The sequence below is a fragment of the Protomyctophum parallelum genome (assembly GCF_964188405.1).
Source record: "Protomyctophum parallelum genome assembly, chromosome: 17".
NCBI lineage: Eukaryota > Metazoa > Chordata > Actinopteri > Myctophiformes > Myctophidae > Protomyctophum > Protomyctophum parallelum.
The window spans coordinates 31,598,669-31,624,584 of record NC_139719.1 but is presented as its reverse complement, the minus strand read 5'-3'; the positions used below and the strand labels follow the sequence as shown (position 1 = coordinate 31,624,584).

At 40.9% G+C, this 25,916-nt stretch overlaps 1 protein-coding gene across 1 annotated transcript; it reads left to right on the top strand.

Moving 5' to 3' along the window:
* Positions 1-1,648: 1,648 nt before the first annotated feature.
* Positions 1,649-22,360, top strand: LOC310874698 (uncharacterized protein; the record flags this gene model as incomplete). The annotated part of the gene is made up of 32 exons (XM_083787562.1): positions 1,649-1,703; positions 1,983-2,003; positions 2,204-2,366; positions 3,281-3,549; positions 3,673-3,818; positions 4,579-4,963; positions 5,079-5,241; positions 5,383-5,651; positions 5,761-5,906; positions 6,215-6,512; positions 6,604-6,766; positions 6,917-7,185; positions 7,308-7,453; positions 7,756-8,173; positions 8,900-9,062; positions 9,216-9,484; positions 9,598-9,743; positions 10,018-10,300; positions 10,408-10,570; positions 10,724-10,790; positions 15,681-15,882; positions 15,998-16,143; positions 16,542-16,852; positions 16,935-17,129; positions 17,446-17,714; positions 17,830-17,975; positions 18,134-18,440; positions 18,599-18,770; positions 19,109-19,170; positions 19,320-19,423; positions 19,915-20,050; positions 22,326-22,360. The coding sequence occupies 32 exons, from the start codon at positions 1,649-1,651 to the stop codon at positions 22,358-22,360; spliced, it is 6,087 nt and encodes a 2,028-aa protein (XP_083643688.1).
* Positions 22,361-25,916: the final 3,556 nt, after the last annotated feature.

Genomic DNA, 25,916 nt, shown 5'->3' with positions numbered 1-25,916 from the left:
TTGTCAATCTTTTTCCCCCTATTAGTTAAAATACAATTAAGAAGAAGAAACAGAACATACTACAAAACAAACAAATGTTTCTACGTTAGATTATCCTCAAATCTTTCTCGCGTCTCTTAAAGGACAACTTTAGTTTTTTTCAACCAAGGTTCATGTTTTAGGTTGTTATTAGAGAAACTAAAAGGTGAGTGTTAATTTTCTTTCATTTGCTTCTTTCTTTCGTTTTGGGGATTTTAGCAGTTGTTGACAGGGGGGCGGGGGCATTCGAACATGGGGCTAAATATTTATTGTTTTACAAAATATTATGGCAATTTATTTTTTTATTATTTACTATAGTCCTAATAAACCCCAAGAAATTACATCTGGCCACAAAAGATCACAGGATCTATTGAATGTGTCAAACTGACATATTGAGCCTATACACACAGTATAAGCCTTCCCCCAGTAGGCTACCTTCACATTAAGTAGATCATGTAATCTTCTGTGGCCAGATGTAATTTCCTGGGGTTTATTAGGACTATAGTAAATAATAAATAAATAAATCACCATCAAATTTGGTAAGAAAATACATATTTAGCCCCATGCTCGAATGCCCCCGCCCCCCTGTACAAAAGAGCTAAAATCCCTAAAACGAAAGAAAGCAGCAAATGAAAGAAAATTAACACTCACCTTTTAGTTTCTCTAATAACAACCTAAAACATGAACCTTGGTTGAAAAAAACTAAAGTTGTCCTTTAAACACACAAATATACGACTGTGATGACATAACTATATGGGTTATTTTGTCCCTGAGGCACCGACGGAACTCAATCACATCTGGCATTCTGGAGTGTTGAAACTTGAAAGTATAATTGTTCAGCAGATAATGACACTGCATACTTCTTTTTTACATACTGTACAATAGCCATGTCATGACTCTTAAGTGTTCCAACCTTAAACCTCTCAATGTCAAATAATTGCCCTTTGTCGCACACTTGGGGCTGTATAGGAATCCCATACTGTACATGATTTGCTAGTCCAAGGCCAATAACAATTGGGGGGGGGGGGGGGGTTTATAATATACGGTAAATGTCTGATACAAGTGAATCCAACATAATTAGCAAAAAAAAATAATAATTGAGACTATAGTCTCAAATCTCTCAACGACCACCAGACATTGATGAGACAATCACCTATATATATGAGCAAGCTTTGAAAGTAGCTTGGCAGGCTTTAAAAAAAAGAAGGAAAACTATTTATGTAGCACACAACATGTAGTGGGGGTCCCTGCTCTGTTGCTCTCTCTGAAACACATCCCTGCACATTCTGCTTTAAATGAATGCACAAAAAGATCACCTGTCAGGCTGTCAATATTCATATAATTTCCCAAAATGTGAATCTTTATTTTGGCCCAAGTTTGTTAACCATAGCAGTCACTATTCTAAGCATACATTTCATTCATCGTATTAGTATGTATAGGAATGTGGTTTCTAAGATAGCCAAAAATCACAAAACATTCCAGGTAATCTCCTATATTTGTTTCCTGATGCTATGTCCAATAGGAATAAGGGAATTGCTGAATGCTTAGGTTAATATTGAGGAATACCTTATGGGAGGGGCATAAGATGGTATTTAAAGAGTGTTGCAAACATTAACTCTGTACTTTCACAATGGCTTTGTGGACATGGGCCTGTGTATTGACTGTGCTGAACTTCTTTGTTGAAGGTGAGTTGGCTCACTGGACTGACCGGCACATTTTTCTTAAAGTGTGGTAGCCAGAATGAGAGTAGGTGAATTAAAAAACACGATGTATGTCTGGTTCAAATGTCATTGTTTCAAGTTGTCTATTCAAATCACAGGTTGTGTGTATTGTAATGTTTCAAATATATGATTTGTATTGTAACCAGCAATGTGTCACTAGTTGTTCTGGAGGAGAATTTTTGTTGTTACACAAATCATTCATGTGCTTAACATAGCTGATCAATTATGTTATGTCTTTCATAGATGCATATTCTCAACTTAATGGTAAGTAGAAAATGATTCATTTCAATTTTCAAACCCGTTACATTTTTCTTGTTTTTCTACTATATTTGTAGCAGCAGCAGTAATGTTAATGAATGTTTCCAATGCACATTTTCCATAATAAACTTGATTATTCAAGAAAGAAAGAATATTATATAGTATTAATTGTATGTCATATCAGGATTTAATTATCTCTTTTCCAGTGTGTGGTGCTCCACCACTCAACAGCAGGATAGTTGGAGGTGAGGATGCTCCAGTAGGCAGTTGGCCATGGCAGGCCAGTATTCAGAGGTTTCGCCGCCATGTTTGTGGCGGTTCCCTCATCAACAAGGAATGGGTTCTGACTGCTGCTCACTGCTTCTCAAGGTAAATGAGTAATTTAATTTACCAAATCATCTTTATCAACAAATATAACTTTTCTTGTGACCACCGCGCTCTGACTTAAGGTGTGTTACCCGTATAGAAATAAAGGTAATGGGTCGCAGACACCAAGACTGCGTTTTAGTTTTTATTCTGCATGATGGATCAACTGATGAAGGCTGGATAGCACTGATTTTATTCTGCATGATGGATCAATGACAAACGTTTCGGCTATCCAGCCTTCATCAGTGTAACACTGATGAAGGCTGGATAGCCGAAACGTTTGTCATTGATCCATCATGCAAGAATAAATACTAAAACGCAGTCTCTGTGTGTGCGACCCATTACCTTTATTTCTATAATGGCACATGATAGAGCAAACAACTTAAGAGAGCTGTAAGACAGGGAATATAATATTTCAATATTTGAAACTATGTTATGCCTTACTCGTTGCCTGTTGTCTCTGTCTGTCTGTGTCCCTTTTTTGCTCATATTATGGCGATCTCCGTATCTGTCTGTTTGTCTGCCTGTAGCTTAGGTACCCAGGCTTTTATTTTCGTTTGCATTCGGGTAGTCTGCCTGTGTCCCTTTTAATCCCATTTATGGAGATCCCTGATGTCTTCCGTATATGCCCACATTATGGTACCTGTCTGTCTGTCTTTGGCCCTTTTATGCCTGTCTGTCTGTCTACCTGCCTGCCTGTCGAGAGAGATTTTGCACATTTATTTTCTGACAATGTCTGACAATGTCAGAAGAAAGTGCATCAAATTCTTTGAGAACTTGGTGTGACATGGGCTGTAATATTAAAGTTCTACAGAAATTCAGCTTACTGCTCATTGGTTTCTGTTACAATAATGCTAATATTTCTTTCTCTCACATTCCATACGTTTTATAAATGTTTCTTACCATTATTTCTCCAGCCCTAGGACCAGACGTTGGCGGATTTCACTGGGGCGACAGAACCTAAGAGGCAGAAATCCAAATGAAGTGTCCAGAAGAATAGCAGAAATCATTTTACATCCAGACTATGACAGTGCCACCAGTGACAATGATATTGCTTTACTAAGACTCTCCTCACCAGTCAGTTTCACTGACTACATCAGTCCTGTCTGTCTGGCAGCCAGTGACAGTGTATTCAACAGTGGTACTGATAGCTGGGTAACTGGCTGGGGTAGAATCCAGGAGGGAGGTAAGTTTAGCTTGTATTTGGAAACGGAAAGAGAAAGATGATTTTGGAAACATATCTCTTGATTAAAGGGAAATACAGTGTGTTGCTAGGTTTAAACAATGTCTTTGTTTCTCTGTCCCTCAGCACCTTTACCGTTCCCCAAAGCATTACAAGAAGTAGAGGTCCCAGTTGTTGGGAATAGACAGTGTAACTGTCTTAATGGAGTGGGTACAATAACAAACAACATGATCTGTGCTGGTGTGTTGGCTGGAGGCAAAGACTCATGCCAGGTGTGATATTTTACTACTTTTGGTCATTTCAAAATCCATATCTGTGTGAAGCCTGACATTCAATGGTTAAAAGCAGGGTGTTTAACTTGCAATCAGCTACTGATGCATGCTGACTTCACTATCTGTTGTACTTACATCTCCTAGCTGGCACCAACACACACAATAAAAGTTTCAGACTTCAAGCAGATTGGGTTTGGTTATATTTAAACCATATTATTGTAAGACTGTAAGTCGCCATCTTTCTAGATCCGTTTTGGCCCAGCTGGCCATTGGCTGGCTCCGTTTTGGCCCAGCTGGCCATTGGCTGGCCCAGACAACGAGGCGGGACTTCCCCCCCTTCTTCTCCGTTGGTTTTTATTTTGACTCGAGTGGGAGGGGAATCCCGATCATAGACTGTAACGGTAGCCACGCCCCTCAGAACATGCGCAACTTTATGGTCATTTTTTTTATTAATTGACCATAACTTTCCAAAAAGAATATTATGACATTAGAAATTAGACTTTAAACTAGTGACTGGAAGAAGAAAGTATTCATGACTATGTTTATTAAGGTAATACAGTCTAGGTGAAGTTTGGCCCAAATACATGGACCTCTATGGGGATATGGGTTTTTCTGGGTCCAATGACAGCGCCACAACAGGCCATTATATGAACTTTAATTTCCTTAGTGGCTTCACAAAATATCTGTCTGACTGCCCCCCTGTTTTAAACATAGTTGATGAGAATTGATAGAAAGTTTGACACATACTTTTGTTTCTCAGGGTGACTCAGGAGGACCAATGGTCAGCAAACAGGGCTCCATCTGGGTCCAGTCTGGAATTGTTAGTTTTGGTTTTGGCTGTGCTCGTCCCAATCTGCCTGGGGTTTACTCCAGCGTGTCCCGTTATGAGTCATGGATCAACTCCTTTATCCAAACTGACAAGCCAGGCTTCGTCCAGTTTACCTCCAGTGGGATAGATGCTGACAACAGCTTCACCTGCCCTGGCCTCCCAGCTCCTGTTACCCCAGTGCCAGCCATCACAACCACTACCACAGAACCAACCCCAGTGCCAGCCATCACAACCACTACTACAGAACCAACCCCAGTGCCAGCCATGACAACCACTACCACAGAACCAACACCTGTAGTTTTACCAAGCGCAGAAGGTAGGTGTGGGCTAATACAAGTCTTGTCAGATGTACCAACAGTAAATGTTCTCTTTTTCACTCTTTATTGTACTCTGTAATGGTCTGACTTCCATCAACATTGATTCTTGTCTAGTGTGTGGAATCACTCCATTCAACAACAGGATAGTTGGAGGTGAGGATGCTCCAGTAGGAAGTTGGCCGTGGCAGGCCAGTCTTCAGAGGTTTGGACAACATATCTGTGGTGGTTCCCTCATCAACAGGGAGTGGGTGATGTCTGCAGCTCACTGCTTTTTCAGGTTAGAACATCAAAAGCTGGCACCATTTCAATAGCTTTACAAGCACTGATTTATTTTATATTATTGCTAATATTTCTATCTCTCACAATAACATAATTATACATACCATTTAAACATATTTCTCATTTGTTTTTCTCCCAGCACAAGCACGTCTGGTTGGCAGATTTCATTGGGGCGACAGAACCTTGATGGCAGTAATCTAAATGAAGTGTCCAGGATAGTAGCAGAAATCATTATACATCCAGACTATGACAGTTCCACCAGTGACAATGATATTGCTATGCTCAGACTGTCCTCACCAGTCAGTTTCACTGACTACATCAGACCTGTCTGTCTGGCAGCCAGTGACAGTGTGTTCAACAGTGGTACTGATAGCTGGGTCACTGGCTGGGGTGCAATCGAGGAGGGAGGTGAGTTTTGTTTGTATTATTGGAAAGATTGTTGTTTTAGAAAAATATCACTTATTGGGGAAAAGAACATTTGTGTTATGTTTGACCAATGTCTTTCTCTGTTCCTCAGTATCTTTGCCGTTCCCTGAAACATTACAAGAAGTAGAGGTCCCAGTTGTGGGGAATAGACAGTGTAACTGTCTTAATGGAGTGGGTATAATCACAAACAACATGATCTGTGCTGGTGTGTTGGATGGAGGCAAGGACTCATGCCAGGTGTGATATTTTATTAGTTTGGATAATTGTTAACTTGTAACCAAACCCCAAACCTGAATGTTTGTGAAGCCTGACATTCAGTGTTTTATCAAGGTATTAAATTGCAATCAGCTAGTAGCTGGTGCCAGGTGACATAACAATTATTTATACTGTACTTGGTACCAACAACAGCCAATATGAGATGTCCAGGCCAGTGCCCTGATTCTCACAATAAGGGTCTGATTTCAAGCAGATTGTGTTTGGGTACACTTGAACAAATGTGACAAATGTATAGAACGTTTTACATAAACTATACTTTTGCTTCTCAGGGCGACTCAGGAGGACCAATGGTCAACAAGCAGGGCTCCATCTGGGTCCAGTCTGGAATTGTTAGTTTTGGTTTTGGCTGTGCTCGTGCCAATCTGCCTGGGGTTTACTCCAGAGTGTCCAGTTATGAGTCATGGATCAACTCCCTTGTCGAAATTGACAAGCCAGGCTTCGTCCAGTTTAACTCCAGTGGTATAGATGCTGACAACAGCTTCACCTGCCCTGGCCTCCCAGCTCCTGTTACCCCAGTGCCAGCCACTACCACAGAACCAACACCTGTAGTTTTACCAAGTGCAGAAGGTAAAGTATATGGAGTGTATATATATATATAAATCTTTATACTGTAGTATAAAGTAGTCTGACTGAATTCAATCTATTGATTCTTGTCTAGTGTGTGGAATCACTCCATTCAACAACAGGATAGTTGGAGGTGAGGATGCTCCAGTAGGAAGTTGGCCGTGGCAGGCCAGTCTTCAGAGATTTGGACAACATATCTGTGGTGGTTCCCTCATCAACAGGGAGTGGGTGATGTCTGCAGCTCACTGCTTTTCCAGGTTTGTATACTGACAATATCAAAAGGTGTCACCATTTCAGTATAATTACATGCACTGGCTGCTTTCTATCTTCTTTTATATTATTAAAAAAATGTCTTTCTCTCACAATTATTAATAATAAGATTCATTTTCTTGCGCTCTTTTCTCCAGCACAAGCACATCTGGTTGGCAGATTTCACTGGGGCGACAGAATCTGGAGGGCGACAACCCAGATGAAGTGTCCATAGATGTTGCCCAAATTATTTTACATCCAGACTATGACAGTGACAGCAATGAACATGATATTGCTGTACTCAGACTGTCCTCACCAGTCAGTTTCACTGACTACATCAGACCTGTGTGTCTGGCAGCCAGTGACAGTGTGTTTAATAGTGGTACTGATAGCTGGGTCACTGGCTGGGGTACAATCGAGGAGGGAGGTGAGTCTTGCTTGTATCATTGGGATTCGGGAAAGATTGTTTTAGAAACATATCACTTGATTAACTGCGAAAAACCTTCCGTTGCTAAGTTTGACAATTGTCTTTCTTTCTCTATCCCTCAGTACCTTTGCCGTCCCCCAAAACATTACAAGAAGTAGAGGTTCCAGTTCTGGGGAATAGACAGTGTAACTGTCTTAATGGAGTGGGTATAATCACAAACAACATGATCTGTGCTGGTGTGTTGGCTGGAGGCAAGGACTCATGTCAGGTGTGATATTTTAATTGTTTTGGTAATTGTTCAAATATAACCAAATGCCAATTATCTTTGAAGCCTGACACCCAGTGGTTAAAAGCCCTGGTATTGAACTTGCAATCAGCTACTGGCTGGTGCCAGGTGACATAACAATTTGTAATACTTATCTCCTGGCACCGCCACCAACACCAGCCAATATGAGATTGCCAGGTCAGTGCCCTGATTTTCATAATAAGTGTCAGACTTCAAGACAAGTGGTTTGAACAAATTTGATGAGAATTGATAGAAAGTTTGACATAAATACTTTTGCTTCTCAGGGCGACTCAGGAGGACCAATGGTCAACGAACAGGGCTCCATCTGGGTCCAGTCTGGAATTGTTAGTTTTGGTTTTGGCTGTGCTCGTGCCAATCTGCCTGGGGTTTACTCCAGAGTGTCCCGTTATGAGTCATGGATCAACTCCCTCATCGAAACTGACAAGCCAGGCTTCGTCCAGTTTACCTCCAGTGGGATAGATGCTGACAACAGCTTCACATGCCCTGGCCTCCCAGCTCCTGTTACCCCAGTGCCAGCCATCACAACCACTACCACAGAACCAACCCCAGTGCCAGCCATGACAACCACTACTACAGAACCAACCCCAGTGCCAGCCATGACAACCACTACTACAGAACCAACCCCAGTGCCAGCCATGACAACCACAGAACCAACACCTGTAGTTGTACCAAGTGCACAAGGTATATGAACTAATACAATTCTCTTCAGTAGTAGGCTACAGAAATAATAATAATAAAACTTTATTTGTATAGCACCTTTCATGACATGAAATGCAGCTCAAAGTGCTTTACAGAACAATGGAGAATAAAAGAAAAGCAAGGCAACGACATTAAAAAACAAGCAGTAATGCAATACAGTGAGGACATGAATAACAAAAAATAAAAAATAAAAGATCAATTAAAAGCAATGTTGTAGAAGTGGGTCTTGAGCTGAGCTTTAAAAATGTCTACAGAGGCTGCCTGACGAAGGTACAGTGGGAGCTTGTTCCATGCCGACGGCCCGTAGAAGCAAAAAGCTGCTTCCCCGTATTTTTTTGTTGCCATTTTTTTAGGCAAAGCGAGCAGGCCAGCAGTGGAAGACCTTAGGGGGCGGTTTGGGACATATTTAGGCAGGCAGGCAGTCATGTAGGTAGGAAGGTGCGAGACCATTGAGAGCTTTATAGACAAGTAAAATAATTTTAAAATCAATCCTAAAAACAACCGGAAGCCAGTGCAGTGATGCCAAAACTGGAGTAATATGTTCTCTCATCTTAGTTCTAGTTAAAACTCTGGCTGCTGCATTTTGGACAAGTTGTAATCTGTCAGTTGTTTTCTTAGGCAGTCCTATAGGCCTATCTCTTATTTTTGTAAATCTTTACAGTACCCCACAATAGTCTGTCTTTTATCTGATATTGATTCTTTGTCTAGTGTGTGGAATCACTCCATTCAACAACAGGATAGTTGGAGGTGAGGATGCTCCAGTAGGAAGTTGGCCGTGGCAGGCCAGTCTTCAGATCTTCGGCTTCCATGTTTGTGGTGGTTCCCTCGTCAACAGGGAGTGGGTGATGTCTGCTGCTCACTGCTTTTCCAGGTTTGCACTGACATTATGAAAAGGTGTCACCATTTCAATATAATTACATGCACTGGTTTATTTTATATTATTGCTAATATTTATTTCTCTCACAATAACATACCAGTACTTATACACAAGATTTATACATGTTTGTCACCCGTACGATTCCAGCACAAGCACCTCTGGTTGGCAGATTTCACTGGGGCGACAGAACCTTGATGGCAGTAATCCAAATGAAGTGTCCATGACCATAGCAGAAATCATTATACATCCAGACTATGACAGTTCCACCAGTGACAATGATATTGCTATGCTCAGACTGTCCTCACCAGTCAGTTTCACTGACTACATCAGACCTGTCTGTCTGGCAGCCAGTGACAGTGTGTTCAACAGTGGTACTGATAGCTGGGTCACTGGCTGGGGTGCAATTGAGGAGGGAGGTGAGTTTTGTTTGTATTATTGGAAAGATTGTTGTTTTAGAAAAAATATCACTTATTGGGGAATTTTTTTTTGTGTTATGTTTGACCAATGTCTTACTTCCTCTGTCCCTCAGTACCTTTGCCGTTCCCTGAAACATTACAAGAAGTAGAGGTCCCAGTTGTGGGGAATAGACAGTGTAACTGTCTTAATGGAGTGGGTACAATCACAAACAACATGATCTGTGCTGGTGTGTTGGCTGGAGGAAAGGACTCATGTCAGGTGTGATATTTTAATTGTTTGGGAAATTGTTCAAATGTAACCAAATGCCAAACCCATATCTTTGTGAAGCCTGACACCCAGTGGTTAAAAGCAGGGTATTGCACTTGCAATCAACTACTGGCTGTTGCCAGGTGACATAACAATTTGTTATACTTATCTCCTGGCACCAACAGCAGCCAATAAGTGCCCTGTTTGAGATTGGGTTTGGATAAACTTGAACAAAGTTGACGAGAATTGATAGACATTTTGATATATACATACTTTTGCTTCTCAGGGTGACTCAGGAGGACCAATGGTCAACAAACGGGGATCTGTCTGGGTCCAATCTGGAATTGTTAGTTTTGGTTTTGGTTGTGCTCGTCCCGAGCTGCCTGGGGTTTACTCCAGAGTGTCCCGTTATGAGTCGTGGATCAGCTCCCTCATCGAAACTGACAAGCCAGGCTTCGTCCAGTTTACCTCCAGTGCTCCAGATGCTGACAGCAGCTTCACCTGCCCTGGCCTCCCAGGTCCTGTTACCCCAGCTCCTGTTACCCCTCTAGATGTACCAAGTGCAGAAGGTACAGTATATGGATTAATAACATTGTATTCAGAAGTACTGTAGTAGTAGTTTTTTTCTTTTTAAGCTTTATGTCTTGACTTCCATCAATATTGATTCTTTGTCTAGTGTGTGGAATCACTCCATTCAACAACAGGATAGTTGGAGGTGAGGATGCTCCAGTAGGAAGTTGGCCGTGGCAGGCCAGTCTTCAGATCTTCGGCTTCCATGTTTGTGGTGGTTCCCTCGTCAACAGGGAGTGGGTGATGTCTGCTGCTCACTGCTTTTCCAGGTTTGCACTGACATTATGAAAAGGTGTCACCATTTCAATATAATTACATGCACTGGTTTATTTTATATTATTGCTAATATTTATTTCTCTCACAATAACATACCAGTACTTATACACAAGATTTATACATGTTTGTCACCCGTACGATTCCAGCACAAGCACCTCTGGTTGGCAGATTTCACTGGGGCGACAGAACCTTGATGGCAGTAATCCAAATGAAGTGTCCAGGACAGTAGCAGAAATCATTATACATCCAGACTATGACAGTGCCACCAGCGACAATGATATTGCTATGATAAGACTGTCCTCATCAGTCAGTTTCACTGACTACATCAGACCTGTCTGTCTGGCAGACAGTGACAGTGTGTTCAACAGTGGAACTGACAGCTGGGTCACTGGCTGGGGTGCAATCGAGGAGGGAGGTGAGTTTTGCTTGTATTATAAGGAAAATTTGGTTTAGGCACACATCACTTGATTAATTGGAAAACCATTGTGTTCCTAAGTTTGACTATTGTCTTTCTTTCTCTGTTCCTCAGTATCTTTGCCGTTCCCCCAAACATTACAAGAAGTAGAGGTCCCAGTTGTGGGGAATAGACAGTGTAACTGTCTTAATGGAGTGGGTACAATATCAAACAACATGATCTGTGCTGGTGTGTTGGCTGGAGGCAAGGACTCATGCCAGGTTTGATATTTTACTTGTTTTGGTCATTGATAAAATGTAACCAAAAGTGTGTGTGTGTGTGTGTGTGTGTGTGTGTGTGTGTGTGTGTGTGTGTGTGTGTGTGTGTGTGTGTGTAAAGCATTTTTAGAACAGCCTTTGGCCCAAATGGGTTTAAATATTATGAGAATGGTGACATGTACTTTATAATTGCTTTTTTTTCTCAGGGTGACTCAGGAGGTCCAATGGTCAACAAACAGGGCTCCATCTGGGTTCAGTCTGGAATTGTTAGTTTTGGTTTTGGCTGTGCTCGTCCCGAGCTGCCTGGGGTTTACTCCAGAGTGTCCCGTTACCAGCCGTGGGTCAGCTCCCTCATCGAAACTGACAAGCCAGGCTTCGTCCGGTTCACCTCCAGTGGGATGGATGCTGACAACAGCATCACCTGCCCTGGCCTACGAGCCTTGAGTGCAGATGGTCAGTAATGCAGTTATTGTGTTCATAATGTTATTATGAAAATTGTTTAATTACTCTAGCCATTTGACCAAACATTAAAACAACATCCCCAAGTAGAGTTCCAGTTAAAGTGCCGAATATAAGATGTTACAGTAATTGAGAAAGGATGAAATAAAATGCATGAATAATTCTATCTTTTATATCATTATAAAGGAGGACACCTGGAATCTAATTTTCTGTCTGCAGTTTTCACTATATTCCCCTCAACACTACTTTCAACTTACCTGTTTTCCTATGTGTAGCTTTTCTATCTTTCTGTGTGAATAATTCACATAACTTCCAAGTTGGTTCCAATAAAATTGATCGCAATGAAACTATTTCACCATAATGTTAATGATAGAATTAATTCTAACATGTACAACCTGTGACTGCTGTTTAAATTCAAATGTATTATACACTATGTAAAGAATAATCAACGATTATACATGGGGAAACCCTACAACAATTTGATAAAAGGGTATACCAAACTTTTCTCAGGTAATACTAATGTGATTTTTCTGCCATTAACATTTTTGGACCGTGTATATTTAATAACACAATTTGCATATTTGAAGACATTAGAAGAAATAACAATTAGAGGTAATCCAACTTGTATTTTGGTGGTTTTGTGAAGTCGATGAAAAGGAAAAAGAAAAGTTCTGTGTCTGTATCTCGATCCCTGTGAATACTTTATTTTGATACCACATACCCCCACATACCCCCCCACTTTTGTGTAATGACACAAAGCAAACACATGGTCCTTTTCTGTTCAATATCATTCAAGTACAATTAAAATGTATTTGTCCATGCAATAAGAACAGCCATGCCCATAAACATGATTTCTCTATATTAATCTTTTAAATGACTTTTAGACAATATTTCTGTTCACCAATGGTCACTGGCAAACTTCTCAGTTTATTTTTCTTGAGGTGATTCTTCTTTTATAGATTAATGATATACTAAATAATGAGGGTTTTTGATAAGATAATGCAGATAAATTAAGCTAATTATTAAGGCATGATATATTTTCATCATAGCAAAGCAAATGTTTTTACTACATTAGCCTAAATATTGTGAGGTCCCAGGCTGTGCATTGGACAGGAATGAGAATGCTTGTCGAGGAAAGGGGACGGAGCATAATTCTACACTTTTCCATAAAACTAAGAAATATCTAAACGTATACAAAAGAACAAACATGCTAAAGACATTTGTGTTACTGCTATGTTTAACCTGTTTAGAAGTGTCTGTGTATAGAATAAATTGCTGCTAGATGTCCTCTGGTGTGGGATAATAATGCTTATACAACAACGTTGGCTATCCTTCGGCTCTGGGGCGTGTGTTGTCTTTCTCGACATGAAGCAAGCTTTCCCGAGATCCCTTACGAAGCATAGCGGAAGCTTGCCAAGCTTCCACGTGCACAGAAGAGGCAATGTAAACATTTGTTTTCTAATGCCAATAAAGCTCCCTTGGATTGAATTGTCCCTGAAACGACGAGCTGTGATTGGCCAGTAGTCACTTGAGTGGCAGCGACGCAGCGTGCCTTCTGCTCCTCCTTACGCTGGACACACATGGCTCCAATGAACTGCAGCGGCCAATGAGGCATCTATTTTTTTGTAATATCTATGATGGAGATGATGCTTGAGGGCACACCTCAAAATCATAGACCTGCAGCATTTCAAGCCACTGGTTCAGCTGTCCTTTGGGCTCTTTAGAATGAAGAATTGAATTGAATTCTGCTTTGCTGGCACTTTGGCCAGTAGGAGAGTACCATCATCCGGTGAAAAGTGTCTGCTCGTCATCCCACTTCTGACACCAATGTAATGACCAATGAACTATAAGCACACTGAAAGCATAACCCCCTTCAATGCATGCCCATACAAACAGCATCAACAAAATCAGAATCAAACGTTAATTGTCACATCATCATAGTAACATGGGTGAAAATCTTAATTGTGCAGGCCCAGCAATGCGGGTAAAAGATATATGGATGATTAGAGCATACAAGTAGAATAATGTGCATACAAAAGTGTCTAATGTGCATAATAAAGTAAGAGTCATTGAATGTAAATGATCACAGATCAGTTCGGTCTGTGCATTAAAAACAGTTCAATTCAATCTGCAGTGGTAACGGGCTCTTATTCAGCATTCTAATTGCTGCTAGATAGAAACTGTTCAGTCTGGTGGTATTGCTCCTGATGTATTGTTTGCCTGGCTGTGCATGCCATTGTCTCTGTAGGGGATCATCATTGTTTTTTAACAGGACCATCATCGTTGTGTCATCCGCGTACAACTTAATGTTGACATTGGAGCTGTGCAAGGCTGACCCATACAGTCATAGTACAAAATAATTACACAAAAAACAATAACAAATAGCTGCAAGCAGCGATAAGACGGGGTCAAGCCATAAAAGCCCCTCTCTTCACAGCGTCTCCTCTTTAGCTGGTTGGAGACTGTAGATGACGTCACTCTTTTTGTTACACTGAAGGGGTTCTCTGTCAACGCTGTACTCCCTGCAGCCACCATGCATTAGCAAGGTCCAGACTCCACACAAATAAATGGAAATGCGATTTCATAGAGAAGATCATATAATTCATTCATTGGGAGATCTAAAGGTCAGAGGTCTTTTGACGAATGACGAACCCATACAAATCCAATGCAACCCTTTGACCTTACTATATGTTGGCAAATTTAAAGTTGCACTATGTAACTTTCCCCTTCTAACCCCTCTTCTGACAGTTTTAGCATTGAGCTAATTTAGCCTGCCTGCTTGCTCAGGGGATAAATTGAATCTTGACCATCAGGTTAAAATCTGTGTCAGATCCGATGTCTAGGTCAGATATGACCTTTGACACAATCTAAGTGTCTCAATAGTCTCAGTAGAAGGGCATGGACATCAAATACAACGACCTACGATCCCGACGGCCTTTGTCGCGTGTCTTTCCTCCAATCTCTTTCCCCATTTCCTGTCAGTCTACTTTCATCCTATCAATAAAGACAGAAAACGCCAAAAATATATATCATAAAAAAATAAAATACAACCATCCCAAGTGTATAAGTTATAGGCCTATAGTATTAACATACTCTATCATAGTAAGTACTTGGAATAATATTGAACAGAAAAGGATGTGTTTGCTTTGAGTCAAATTATATCAACCCGATAATAAACATGGTTACACTGCAAATGTCCTTAGACCTGAGTGAGATAAAATATTCATTCACTTACTACAAAACCACAAATACAAATTGGATGACCTCGACTATGTGGCACAAATGGGTTTTTCAGGAAAAATCACATTAGGATCAAATCAGAATTAGGTGTTCTCCATGGTGTAATCTCAACATAGTGTTCTGTAATGATGTATAAATGCAGGTTTTCCTAACATTTAAACATTTTAAATTCAAATGTTTTAGTATGTGGCACGGCTCAACTCAACAGGATAGTTGGAGGGGAGGATGCTCCAGCAGGAAGTTGGCCATGGCAGGCCAGTCTGCAAAGGTTTGGAGGCCATATCTGTGGCGGATCCCTCATTAACAAAGAATGTCTGCTGCTCACTGCTTCAACAGGTTAGTTACTAACATGATACAGTATATAACAGAACTCAGGAATGAAGGAAACTTCTTTATTCATGTTTTGCTGTATGCTGTACTGTACATGCAGACAATTTGTTTATTTGGATATGGATATTTATAGCACGTCATAACATGGGGAGAACTGATCTACTTCTCCCCAATATTGTTCTGTGCTCACCACCCATCCATGTGGCTGTTCTTTAAGAATAGGAACATGCAGTACCTTGATCTCATGACAACTTCCAAAAAGAATCATACAAGACCACTTTGATTTGTCAATCCTGGTTATTTAAAAAATAATAATCTGCTTCTCATTTATGTAGTGCAAATACATTCGGCTGGAAGATTTCCTTTGGTCGACAGAGTCTGGAGGGCGACAACCCAAATGAAGTATCCAGAGATGTTGCCCGAATCATTTTGCATCCTAACTATGACGGTGACCGCATGGACAATGATATTGCTCTGCTAAAACTCTCCTCGCCAGTCAGTTTCACTGACTACGTCAGACCTGTCTGTCTGGCAGCCAGTGACAGTGAGTTCAACAAGGGAACTGATAGCTGGGTCACTGGCTGGGGTAGAATACAGGAGGGAGGTGAGTTTTGCTTATATTATTGGGAACGATTGATTTGTAAACGTAACTCTTGATTTTATTAGAAAAACTGTTTATTTATAGGTTTGACCAATGTCTTACTTCCTCTGTCCCTCAGTACCTTTGCCGTCCCCCAAAACATTACAAGAAGTAGAGCTTCCAGTTATGGGGAATAGACAGTGTAACTGTCTTAATGGAGTGGGTACAATAACAAACAACATGATCTGTGCTGGTGTGTTGGCTGGAGGCAAGGACTCATGCCAGGTGTGATATTTGTTACTTGTTTAGGTAATAGTTAAAATGTAACCAAACCCAAATCTGTGTTAAGCCTGACACCCAGTGATGAAAAGCAGGATATTCAACTGCTCATCAGATTTTGCCTGGTGTGGTGATGTCACTATGTGTTAATCTGACATCAACAGCCAGTAGCAGATAGCCAGTACAGTACCATGATACTTATTTTTGAGCGGCGCTAGCCTCTCCTATGCACAGCTTTGTGTGTAGGTGTGTTTGTAGCCAGGAATGTGATGATTTGATTGGCTGATGTATGATGATACGAGCGCTGCTCACTTCACACAAGTGTTTTTTACTTACTTGGTTGCACTATAACGAATGTCATGTGAATTGGCTGAATGTTTGACATCAATACCTTTGCTTCTCAGGGTGACTCAGGAGGTCCAATGGTCAACAAAAAGGGCTCTGTCTGGGTCCAATCTGGAGTTGTTAGTTTTGGCCTTGGCTGTGCTCGTCCCAATCTGCTTGGGGTTTACTCCAGAGTGTCCCGTTACCAGTCTTGGATCAACTCCTTTATCCAAACGGACAAGCCAGGTTTCGTCCAGTTTACCTCCAGTGGGATAGATGCTGACAACAGCTACACCTTCTCTGGCCTCACAGCTCCTGCTACCCCAGTGCCAGCCATTACAACCACAACCACAGAACCAACAACTGTAGTTTTAACAAGTGCTGAAGGTACGTATGGAGTAATAAAAGTCTGTGCAGAAGTACAGTAAATACTTTATTTTGTCTTTGTCAATATTTATTATACTGTATAATAGTCTGACTAACATCAATATTGATTGTGGTCTAGTGTGTGGAATCACTGCACTCAACAACAGGATAGTTGGAGGTGAGGATGCTCCAGCAGGAAGTTGGCCATGGCAGGCCAGTCTGCAAAGGTTTGGAGGCCATATCTGTGGTGGATCCCTCATTAACAAGGAATGGGTGATGTCTGCTGCTCACTGCTTCAACAGGTTAGTTACTAACATGATAAAGTATAACAGAACTCAGGAATGAAGGAAACTTCTTTATTCATGTTTTGCTGTATGCTGTACATGCAGACAATTTGTTTATTTGGATATGGATATTTATAGCACGTCATAACATGGGGAGAACTGATCTACTTCTCCACGATATTGTTCTGTGTTCACCACCCATCCATGTGGCTGTTCTTTAAGAATAGGAACATGCAGTACCTTGATCTCATGACAACTTCCAAAAAGAATCATACAAGACCACTTTGATTTGTCAATACTGTTTATTAATTTTTTCTGCTTCTCATTTATGTAGTGCAAATACATTCAGCTGGAAGATTTCCTTTGGTCGACAGAGTCTGGAGGGCGACAACCCAAATGAAGTATCCAGAGATGTTGCCCGAATCATTTTGCATCCTAACTATGACGGTGATAGCAGTGACAATGATATTGCTCTGCTAAAACTCTCCTCGCCAGTCAGTTTCACTGACTATGTCAGACCTGTCTGTCTGGCAGCCAGTGACAGTGAATTCAACAAGGGTACTGATAGCTGGGTCACTGGCTGGGGTAGAATACAGGAGGGAGGTGAGTTTTGCTTGTATTATTGGGAACGATTGATTTGTAAACGTAACTCTTGATTTTATTAGAAAAACTGTTTATTTATAGGTTTGACCAATGTCTTACTTCCTCTGTCCCTCAGTACCTTTGCCGTCCCCCAAAAGATTACAAGAAGTAGAGGTTCCAGTTATGGGGAATAGACAGTGTAACTGTCTTAATGGAGTGGGTACAATAACAAACAACATGATCTGTGCTGGTATGTTGGCTGGAGGCAAGGACTCATGCCAGGTGTGATATGTTTTACTTGTAGCAAGGAATGTGATGATTTGATTGGCTGATGTATGATGATACGAGCGCTGCTCACTTCACACAAGTGTTTTTTACTTACTTGGTTGCACTATAACGAATGTCATGTGAATTGGTTGTTTGACATCAATACTTCTCAGGGTGACTCAGGAGGTCCAATGGTCAACAAAAAGGGCTCTGTCTGGGTCCAATCTGCACTCGTTAGTTTTGGCTTTGGCTGTGCTCGTCCCAATCTGCCTGGGGTTTACTCCAGAGTGTCCCATTACCAATCCTGGATTAACTCTCACATCATCACTGACAAGCCTGGTTTTGTGGAGTTTACATCCAGTGGAACCGATGCTGACAACGGCTACACCTGTCCTGGTCTACCCGCTCCACCAACAACTTCACCAATAGCTACAACAATACAAAATATTATAGTAACAGTTCCAGTAACAGTTCCAGTGCGTGAGTATTTTTTCTGTAGTATCAAAGGAATCAAGATCAGCTGTCTGTCTGTCTGTCTGTCTGTCTGTCTGTCTGTCTGTCTGAGTGTCTGTCTGTCTGTCTGTCTGTCTGTCTGTCTGTCTGTCTATTATCTAACTATTTGTTATTTTGTCACGTAGGGTCAGTTTGTGGTAGTGTTCCACTGAACAGTCGTGTGGATGGGGTCAGTGGTGCTGCAACAGGGGGATCCTTGCCCTGGATGGCCAGTCTTAACAAAAATGGCACCTTTATTTGTAGTGGAACAATTATCGCTGACAACTTTGTCCTCACTGCTGCCCAGTGTTTTTCCAGGTACATTTCTCGTTCTAACCCTAACTTTTGATTTTGTAAATGCTGTGTAGAGTAGACCAACCGTTATTATTATTATTTTTTATCCATTCATTATTTAGTAATGCCACTGATGACAAAAAACGGGTCTATAATTTCACAACAGCTTAAATCCAAACATTACTGAGTGGAAGGTTTCCCTGGGCCCACGACTTCAGAATGGTTTGGAGGTGTTTGAGACGGACATCTCAAACATTACAATGAGCAACAAGACCGGTTCCAACATCGCATTACTGGAGCTGGCTAACCCAATCCGCTACAGTGATTACATCCAACCTGTGTATGGACCTGTCCGGTACTAGAGCCTTTCCTACTGGAACCCAGTGCTGGGTGGCTGGTTGGGGTCATGGCACCAACACCAGAGGTGACAGTAGAATTATTGTCAAAACTTTCTGCTCTTTGAAACCATATCAGTTTCTTTTTTTAAAAGAGGATCTTTGCAGTGTGCTCACACTGACTGCTTTACTACAGTAGCCCTATATTCACACTTGTAATTTAATGTAATTTCTGCAGGCGATGCTGGCTCAGTCCTACGAGATCTTGAGACTAATGTGACAAGTTGTGGGAACAACTCTGACTCTGAAAACATCTGTACATATGCCATGGACCTTCAGCAGGTGAGTCACATTCCATCATCATCCTCCAGTCCATGTTAACAAAAATATCCCATCGACAAGGTCACAATCTGTCACAATGCGAAGCATTGAGACTGTGAGCTTGTAGATCGTCTTGTAGATCGGCAAGGAGATTATACCTGTAGAGGAAAACAATTATCGTTCAAGTACCGTACTGTCTAGAGCCCTGGGTGACCTCGGTCAACAAAGTATACACAGTAGGGTATAAACCTTTTTAACAGGGAAAGCAGTCAGATGCACAAATCTTCATACTTTTTATTAATTATGAATGCCAGATGTTAATTTATACAGTTAGAATGTAACATACATGTTTTAAAACAAGTTATTTACATAATAAGCAATTACATGTATACTTGTATCATGTCAAATAATGGCCTGAAGAATCGACACAGAATTCTGGAAATTTGAATCTGGAAAAGTATGGAATTTTGGAATGGAAAACATTTTTATATTTGGTTGCTATTAACTTATAGGGAGACAAAGGTGGAGCCCTGCTGTGCCAGTCAGATTCATCCTGGTTCCAGCTGGCTGTGGTAACTATGGATGACACTGGAAGAAGCACACGTGCAGATATACAGGTGTTTGGCTCCTTCTTGAAGGAGACAGTGGGTGACCTGCCCACTCCTCCAGGAAATGCTGCGTTTTTCTCTGTGTCTGTTTTTCTCTTTCACTGTCCCCATTCTCTCCATGTTGCTGGTCACGGGATTGTAACATGTTAACAAGCTTGTGAGGAGTAGGCCTAAAGCACTTTATTCATTACACTTATGTAAAGTCAAGACACTGACATTGTATGAGGTGTTAGGGCTGGACAATAGGCCTGGGCGATACGGGAAAAATACCTCCATTTCGATATCATATTGTTACGGATGGTCATATCACTTTTGCGACGCATTGTAAGCTTGTATATCCATTATCTGCTATTTTGTTAATCAACACAAAGCAATTACTGAGTAGGATTTCTGAAATACTTATATTAAGAATGCCAGCTAGAAGGTCCTGGGTTCGATTCCCACTGGGGACGTTGTGGGCAGTGGGGGCAGTGTTTCCCCCTGGGTTCGATTCCCACTGGGGACGTTGTGGGCACTGGGGGCGTGTTTCCCTCCTCCGCGTCATCAGTTCCCGTACTTGAGGTGGGGTTGGCAATAAAAGGGCCTTTCTGTGTAGAGTTAGCATGTTCTCCCCATGTCCCCTAGGGTAGGTACCCTCACAAAAAACATGCAGTAATCCTGGTCTCTAAACTGCCTCCCCCTGGCCAGCCAAGGCGCCTGATGGAGGGGAAAGGAACTGGTCGGAATAACTTGTTCCTTCCACACACTACGTCCGGCCGGGGAAACTCTCCCCTGTCAGGTGAAAAGAAGCAGCTTGGACCCCCCCCAGGTTGGCAGAGGAAGTGTAGCGCCCAGGATTACATTAGATAATTGACACTGGGTGAATAAATGGGTTGCACAATCGTGGGATAATTATTAAAAAAATGCGCCATGTAACCAAACCTTCCATACCTAAACACCTGTAGTATTTGCTTAAATTGGAAGAATATCTTCTGGTTATTGTGATTTACGGTATTTTTCCATGTCACTCACACAGCACTACTTCATGTGTAAGTAAGAGTCAGTGGTGTAAGTACAACTCAAGTAGGCCTACAATGTACTTTTTTATATATACATATATTTTATACATTTGTGAAATGGGACATTCTGCATAATTATAATTTTTTACTTTTGTTTTTATACTAAGCCTATAGCTACATTGAAAACAACAAAATTTGTTTTTATTTTTTAAGGAAAGCAGAACCTCATTCTTTATATTTTGAGATAATGTAATTATTAAAACTATGAAGGATTGTTCTGTGTTGTCTGTGACATTAAATATTTACATTGAATCTTATGCGCTCATTATTCTTTCATACATTATTTCTCACATCACACGCACGCACACGCACACACACACACACACACACACACACAGTGAGTGATATCCAACGAGCACTTTTAAACTCCAACACTCCAATCACCTGCAAGGAATTTCTTGACAGGACATAACATCTACGGTGGATGTTTATGAAACAAACAATTTGCAGATAGGATAATTCAAGCTTTGTGTACAGCTGCAATGTTGGTGAGTTTAACGTTTAATTCAATCAGATAGGACTTTTCTGTTTGGATGTAAGGGAAAATTGCATGTTTACCACCTTGCTGGCAAGCTAGTGAGTCTACCTGCTTCCTCTTTACTTCCTTTCTGCCAGAGCCATAGAGCAAGACCGAGTTACAACAACTCCGTTCACTTCATGTTCCAATGACTCTTCTACATAGACTTCTATTGGCGAATAGGGACACCGGATGTTTACGGAATTGGAGTCTATGGGCTCGTGCGAGTACATATCGAACCACAAGACCGGGCTGTTTGCTACAAATAATAACTACAAATAAAGGTAAGAAAGCCTTCTAGCATGGAATTCTCCTTTAAACCTGTCTGAGCATTTCTTCTTGTCAGATGGTAGTTCAAACAGAATACTTATTTTCTATCAATTACACACCCCATGAAGCCTTGTATTTATGGAGATGTTATTTTTTAAAATCGCAGTCCTAAGTCAATATTTCGGTCTCCTACTGACTGATGATGCGGTCATCAAATTATTGGCTTAGGAATGCGAAAATAAAAATAAAATCCATGAATTCAAGGCTTCATGGGGTGTGTAATTGATACAAAGTATTTTTTGGGTGAACAGTGAACTACTCCTTTAAGGCATTAAATGCCAGGCAAGTGAAGGGTTGCACTCAGAATGACAGGATCAAACGTTTATTTAGTTTAGTGCTGCGGCTATCCAGCCTTATAACCGGACATTTCTAATACTAGCCTAATGTTTCTAGTTTCCTCTCCTGTCCAGGTGGAGACGACCAGCACCAGCTGGTGACGGTGTGAAACATCATGGGCGGCAAGGTAACCCACATGGGCGTGGACCCCACGCCCATGTGGGGGAGAATTACTCTCAATCATACACTGACATACTGATACTAAACATTCAGCCATTGAAGAGTTCTCATTTTGAACAATTTTCTCAACACGTTTGTCCACAAGGAGGCAGTATGATACACACATTTAACGATTTCTGCAAGGACTCCAGTTTAGTTGTCAACATTACAGTCAATATTAGCCACAATAAAAAATATGTTTTGGGTGATTGAAGAGAATTGTTTTAGGAAAGATCTAACTTTGAAGTCCAATGTTGGACCACACCAAATATTACAAATTATATTCAATTTTGAATTCTGTTTTGTCATATTAATCTTCGGTCACAAAGAAAGAAAAGCTAACATTTTCAAATTCTACATTCTACATGCAGCTAAATAAGATCTTTAGATCGTGGCACCAGGTCAGTCAAGTAACCCAGTGCATGCATGGCTCTAAAATTGAGCACCAGTATCTTAAACTTGACCCTGAACGCGGAAGCCAGTGCAAGGAGGCCAGGACTGTGTGATGTGGCACAGTTTACTGGACCTAGTAGTCTAGCTGCAAAATTTTGAATCAGTTGGGGGCTGTCCATGGAGGTTTTATTTAGACAGGTAAAAAGAGAGTTGCAATAGTCCAGGCGTGAGGAGACAAATGCGTCGATAATGAGTTCCAGTTCCGTGTATGAGACTATATATAGATCTATCTTGGCGATGTTGAGGTGGAAAAGATTGATGTGGGTGCCATGGAGCATTGATTGATCAAAATTGACGCCAAGGTTCCTGAGGTTGGGACGCATGTTGGATTTGAGGGGCCCAATACAGTCTACCACCTTGGGAACAATGTTTTCGAAAAGTCATCTTTGATTGCATTAAACTATGCATTAAACTATATGTTAAACTCACTTTGCCACTCGATTTGCCACTAACTTTATGCACGCGCACACCCTCTATGCCTGTGTCAATGTATGGTAGAATAGTTCAATTTATTAGCCACACACCTGAAATATTCCAGCACAGTCCTGAGTCCACACAGTGTTTACCAAACACGGGACTCATTTTGGGTTCGCTGTGCTATTTTTATGGGTAGATATGGATATGGCACTTTTCTTTCCTTTTTTCAAACGGTTTCCAATAAAATACAAATATTTCAGAAAGAAAATGTTTTTCCAAAGAATTTCAGAAATAGTATCAAATTCCTGCCTGCACCACTATAGGTTCCATCCAATTCCACATCCCCAAATAATTGAAATCGCTCATTTCTACCAATAAAGTTTTTCCCCCGCTGCATTTCATCAGGCTGACACAGGACTGGCCCATGTAAACCAGGTTTTGGTCCATTATGTAATGTCAGAATGAGGGAAAAACATTCTTACTTATGCAATGCTATTATAAAAACAGCTGAGTGATAAGCACACACAGACGCAGATGCGTAGAGCATAGATGCATATCAAAGAGAAAGATTATGCAATATCATAATGCACCCTGGAAAACCTGATTAATCCTTGCGATTGATGGGTTTTGTATATAGTTTAGTTTTAGTTTAGTTTATTTGCACATTATGTACATAACAATATGGTAAAATAAAAGAAATACAGAAAGAAAATATTTCAATAAGCAACAAGATTAGTTACAGTACATATACATGATGTGCTGGAAGTGCCAAAAAAACCCCAAAGGGGCTTATCGAGTGGCCTTCCTATAGAAGCTACCAGTTGAGCTTAGATAACAGAAATTAAGATATGAATAATATTGGTAAGCCTAAAGGTTAAAAAAAAAAAATGAAAAAAAAAAATTATAATAATAAATATCAAATAATAACATGACTAGGGCGTGTTGCCCAATCGTGCAATCGTGCTGGCTTTAGTCAGATGGCGAAGTGAGAGGGTCCACCATGAATATATAGAATATCGTTGCTAGTGTGTGGACACCTTGTCCAAAGCCATTCCTTTTTTTTGTACATTTTAAATTAGTGAAAATAGCTGATCTACAAGCTTGTGAGCTTGTACAACTTCTATTTTCACTACTTTTTGTGAAACTTTTGTATCATAAAGTAGGGCATTAATTTAGGCCTACAAAAAGATCATAAAGTTGAAATTTGCATGGATATACAAGATGTCTGCAACAATATCTTTTATGAGTTGAGTGTGGTTAACACTGTCCGTGCGTCTGTTGATATATTGCCCAGCCCTGAATGCCCCTGATTTGGATGGTTTTTATTCTGTCCACAGTTCTGGACCACCTGAAAGAACAACAGCCTACACTGATAAGATAAAATCACTTCCACCAGACTGCTTTTTTCTCAGCGATGATGTCACACTTGAGTTGAGTCATGCAAGTGTTTGCACAGCTGGCATCATCAGGCTGCGAGGGGGAATTTATACTTAGTTGTGCACCGGCGTCTGCACCAAAAGTGCAATGTATTGTGCGCTTGTAGATATTCGGTGCATCATGACTGCACGCACGCAACCAAGACTAATTCCAGTGGTGGAAACTTCTAATGTACGTACTTAAAGCAGCACTATTTATTTGTCTACCCCGGGTTTGAAACTTTGAACCTATAACATTTTTAATACAAGACGTTTGCTTGGACATTTAATTAAGTAAAAAATCTGACTACTACTTCCAGCACAGTATAAATCAGGCATGACGAATTGTGAGCGCTGCTCTACTGAATGTACCCTCTCATCATCTGCAGTTGGAGACACAGAAAACTATCAGCGCTGTCGGTCGTTAGTATAGAGATCTTGGCTTCTTGGTTCCCTTGATTGCAATCTTCCTGTAACCTCCATAGTTCTGCTTTCATCCTTTAGCATCCTTTTTAGTAAACTTTCAGCACTTTTGGCGAGTTGTATTTGCCACATCCATCCACCCGTTCATGTCTAGCACTCGGTGAACTTCGTGGTCATAGACCGTCTGCTGCTTTGTAAGTCCACATTTTTATTTCTCTTTGGCCAAATGATAAATAATATGCAAATTCTTAAACTGAGTGGTGCTTCGTTTGAAAACTACTCTACAATAAAAATAATCTCAACATTAAGCATAATTGCGATCCATTTCCATCGCTTTAATATTGATAAAATATATAGATAGACATTTTGCTCCAATTCCACTGACTTCACAATCATTCAAAACCCTGTTCTGAACTTGAATTGGTCATGCTGACCTCTGCCCTCTTCAGATGTGTTAAAACCTACTGTAGCACACAGGATTCAAATATCCTTCATATGTCCTTCATCATCATTCTTTCCTCTTCACTGGCGGAACATATATCTGAGGGCATATATCGGGGGGCCTTGTGCTTCTCGTCATTGATAGGCGTGTCGTTTAGCAGGACAACTGTAACTGCATCTACAGCAGTCTCATTGATTTTAACCTCGCTTGTCCCCTGTCTTTCTCCCTCGCTTTTCTTTCTCCTCTGGTTTGTTTCTAACTCAGCTGAGTCCATATTCCTGTCTTTGTACTATTTTCTAAAAGCTCACTCTCTTTCTTTCTATCTGCACAGTAAAATCCACAGTGTGCATCTATGT